The sequence below is a fragment of the Camelina sativa genome, chromosome 20, assembly GCF_030686135.1.
Source record: "Camelina sativa cultivar CO46 ecotype springtype chromosome 20, ASM3068613v1".
Taxonomy (NCBI): domain Eukaryota; kingdom Viridiplantae; phylum Streptophyta; class Magnoliopsida; order Brassicales; family Brassicaceae; genus Camelina; species Camelina sativa.
Genome location: NC_141899.1, coordinates 16,115,852 through 16,120,179, shown reverse-complemented (window position 1 = coordinate 16,120,179; position 4,328 = coordinate 16,115,852). Strand labels below are relative to the sequence as shown.

The 4,328-nt window shown below is 46.3% G+C and overlaps 1 protein-coding gene across 1 annotated transcript; it reads left to right on the top strand.

Annotated features, from left to right (window-relative positions):
* The first annotated feature begins 3,989 nt into the window (after positions 1–3,989).
* Positions 3,990–4,328, top strand: LOC147918962 (uncharacterized). Its single transcript, XM_087503799.1, has one exon. It carries the CDS (start codon positions 3,990–3,992, stop codon positions 4,326–4,328), a length of 339 nt encoding a protein of 112 aa, XP_087359925.1.

Below are 4,328 nucleotides of genomic sequence, written 5' to 3'. Positions count from 1 at the left end.
CGTGGATAAAAGACCTGGAGAATAATTTCGAGATGACAAGGTGCCCAGAGGAGTTTAGGAGAACAGTAGCAGTTAATTTCTTGGAAGAAGATGCTCGTGCATGGTGGGATACCGTAGTTTCTCGTTGCCGGTTCCAGACGATAACGTGGAGAATTTTTTAAGAAAGAGTTCGAGCTGAAGTACTTTCCACCAGAGTCACTCGACCGGTTGGAGAATCAGTTTTTGCAACTAGAACAAGGTGAAATGACCGTTCGAGCATATGGGAGGATTTTTACAAGACTTCGGAGGTATCTGTACCAAGGAAATGATGACGAGTTAGCAATGGCCCGGAGATTCTTTAACGGACTCAGGCCAGATATTAGAGGAAGGTTACACGTTGTGACCTACCGTAGTGTTGCGGAAGTAGAGCTGTGAGTGTTGAGGAAGCCATCGAGATAGAGAAGGAGATTGCAGCTCGGGAGAAAAAGAAGGAACCAGTCCAGCAGACTAAGATTGTGAACACCCGAAAGGTGAATCAAGTGGCAGGACGGAATTGGGGCACAGGCCGCAGGAAGGTTAAGATGAATGTTAGCCAAGGAGGTCGTAATGTGAGCAACATGGATCCGAGGGGATGCTATGTGTGCGGGCAAGTTGGGCATTTCGCTCGCGCTTGTCCGACTGTTGAGGAAACAAAGGGTAACAATCTGTCAACCGTCACGTGTTTCTACTGTGTCGAGTTAGGACACTATGCGAACTCATGTCCGTCGAAGCCGGCCAAACCGAACGCCCAAACTGTGAACCGTGCCCAGTCAGCGAACCAAGTAAAGGAACCCCTAACAAAGAAGCAAGCAACCCCAGCAAATGTTTTTGCTTTAGGAGTAGAGCCACCCAAACCTCCGCAGGCCACGAAGGGCCCTATAACAGGTTTGATTGGGTTCTAACTCTCTTGTGATTGTTAGTGATTGTTTGTGTGTTTTGCGTGGTTAGTTTTAGCATTGCATTTTGTTATATTTGCTTTGCGTTTAGGAACATTACTTGTTGGTGGTAACCCCACACATGTACTGTTCGATTCGGGAGCGTCCAATAGTTTTGTGACTCCCGAAGTGGTTGACAAGTTTGGAGACTTGTGTGAGGAGGAAGAGGTGAACATCAACGTCTACACTGCTGGTAATCAACCACCGCTGAAGACAAGAAGATGGGTCAAGGAAGTGTCGATAGTCTTGCAAAATACGAACCTCCCGGTAAATCTGTTGGTGATCCCATTGGATAGGTTCGATGCTATTTTGGGAATGGATTGGTTATCGGAACACCAAGCCCATATAGACTGCAGCAGGAGCAGAGTTATATTTGAAAATGGAGGGAGGACCCCTCTAGTTTTCAATGGGATCAGCCCAAGTAAAACGGCATACTTCGCATCAACAGCAAGAATTGGAAGATCGATTGAAGAGGATGAAGTGTATTTAGTCACTCTGACCGCCATGGGAGGAGATAACAAGGAATGCATGGAATTTGAGGACATTGCCATAGTCAAGGACTTTGAGGACGTGTTTAGGCCATTGGAAGGATTGCCTCCACCAAGGAGCCATCCTTTTACCATAAATTTGGAGCCCGGAGCTACCCCAATTGCTAAGGCACCGTATCGCATGGCACCAGCCGAGTTGGCTGAACTCAAGACTCAGTTAGAGGACTTGTTGGAGAAGGGTTTTATACGACCAAGTTCGTCGCCATGGGGAGCCCCAGTGTTGTTCGTCAAGAAAAAGGACGGAAGCATGCGGTTATGTATTGATTACCGAGGTATCAATAACATAACTATAAAGGACAAGTATCCTTTGTCAAGGATCGATGAGCTGTTAGACCAGCTAAGAGGAGCAAGTTGGTTTTCAAAGATTGATTTAGCCTCCGGCTATCATCAAATCTCAATTGCGGAACAAGATGTGATGAAGACGGCGTTTCAAACGAGATATGGCCAGTATGAGTTCGTGGTAATGCCGTTTGGACTTACCAATGCACCGGCGGCATTCATGCGATTGATAAATGAAGTTTTTCAGGATTACCTGGATCGGTTCGTGATAATATTCATCGATGACATCCTGATATATTCGCGTAGTGCGGAGGAGCACGCGGAGCATTTGAAGAAGGTTTTGGAGAGGCTAAGGGAAATGAAGCTATTTGCAAAGTTTAGCAAGTGCAAGTTTTGGCAAAGGGAAATTGGATTTCTTGGACACCGAGTTTCGGAGCAAGGTGTGTCCGCTGACCCAGAAAAGATCGCCGCAATACATGATTGGTCGAAGCCAACGACCGCGTCGGAAGTAAGGAGTTTCTTAGGCCTTGCAGGCTATTATCGGAAGTTCGTAAAGGGGTTTTCGTCCATCGCGAAACCGTTGACACGGCTTACCGGGAAAGGAGTACCTTTTATTTGGAGCGAGGAGGTAGAAGAAGCTTTCAGGAAGTTAAAGGGAGCACTGACATCAGCACCAGTGTTAGCCCTACCCGAGCCAAACAAACCATATTCTGTGTTTACAGATGCATCAAGAGTTGGAGTTGGATGTGTGTTGATGCAAGGAGATAGGGTGATTGCCTATGCATCTAGACAGTTAAGGAAGCATGAAGAGAATTACCCCACACATGACCTGGAGATGGCAGCCGTGGTGTTTGCATTGAGAATATGGAGATCGTATTTGTATGGAGAAGCTGTCCAGGTATTTACAGACCACCAAAGTCTTAAATACTTGTTCACGCAACCAGATCTTAATTTGCGCCAGAGGAGATGGATGGAGTTCGTAGCCGACTACGATTTGAAGATTCAATATCACCCAGGCAAAGCGAATGTAGTAGCAGATGCGCTAAGCCGAAGAAAAGCACAAGTTGATGTCGAGAAGGACGTGGAGTCTTTAGCTGAGGAATTGAAGAAGGTAAGGCTTTTAGCCTTAGAGGGAGAATCTAGTGAGCTGTTGGGTTTACAAGCCGTAACTCAAGCGAGCCTGTTACATCGAATTCGTGAAGAACAACCCAAGGACGAGAACTTGAAGAAGATCATCGAAGAGTTGAAAAGTTCGGAAGGACCGAATGCTAGTGGTTATCATCTGGCGGATGATGACACTTTACTTCTCAATGGGAGAGTAACCGTACCTGACAAGAACGGACTACGAGAAAAGATATTAGGAGCCGCCCATAGCTCAGCATTGAGTATACATCCGGGGAGCACCAAGATGTACAAAGATGTGCGTAGGTATTATCATTGGCCTGGACTGAAGAGAGCAGTAGCGAAATGGGTAAGCCAATGTGATTCATGTCAACGAATCAAGGTAGAGCATCAAGTGCCAGCAGGATTGCTTCGCAACTTGCCCATACCGACTTGGAAATGGGACTCTATCTCTATGGATTTCATTACCGGTCTACCTATAAGAAAAGGGAGAATCAATGACGCAGTATGTGTAGTGGTTGATCGTTTAACCAAAGTAGCCCGTTTGGTTCCAGTAAGAAGCACGGATCAAGCGCCAGTCTTGGCAGAGAAGTATATAGACGAGATTCTGAAGTTGCATGGGGTACTAGCAAACATTGTCTCTGATCACGACCCGAAGTTCGCGTCAATATTCTGGCAAGATTTACATAGGGCGTTGGGGACAGATGTTCATATGAGCACCTCATTCCACCCAGAGTCTGACGGACAGACGGAGAGAACTATTCGAACCATAGAGGACATGATCCGACTATGTGCGCTAGAATGGTCATCAGATTGAAAGAAGAATTTGCCATTGGTGGAGTTCGCGTATAACAATAGTTATCACTCGAGTACCGGCATGTCGCCATTTGAAGCCATGTACGGAAGGCCGTGTAGAACGCCTTTATGTTGGACGGAAGTTGGAGAGCGGACAAGTTTCAATCACAAGTTGATTGATGAAACAACAGAGAAGATCAAGTTTATCCGAGAGAGCATGAAGAAAGCTCAAGATCGCTAGAAGAAGTACGCAGACCGGAAGAGGCGAGAAGTGGAGTTTGAAGTTGGAGACATGGTGTATTTAAAGGTTGCACCACAAAAAGGGAAGGATCATTTTGGCAAAGTGGGAAAGCTTGCGGTAAGGTTTATTGGACCGTACCGGATTGTGAAAAGAGTTGGCGAGGTAGCCTATCGTTTATCAATGCCCGAGGTTATGCGATTGCATAAAGTCTTCCACGTTTCACAACTACGGAAGCATGTGCCAGATCCTAGAATGATTGTGCCAGAGCCTATCGAGGAGTTGGAGTCAAACCTAACCTACCCCGAAGGACCGTTTGGAATAGGGCAAAGGAGAACCCGAAAGTTGAAGAACCGGAGCATTCCTCAAATCCCAGTATTTTGGGGAAAGTAG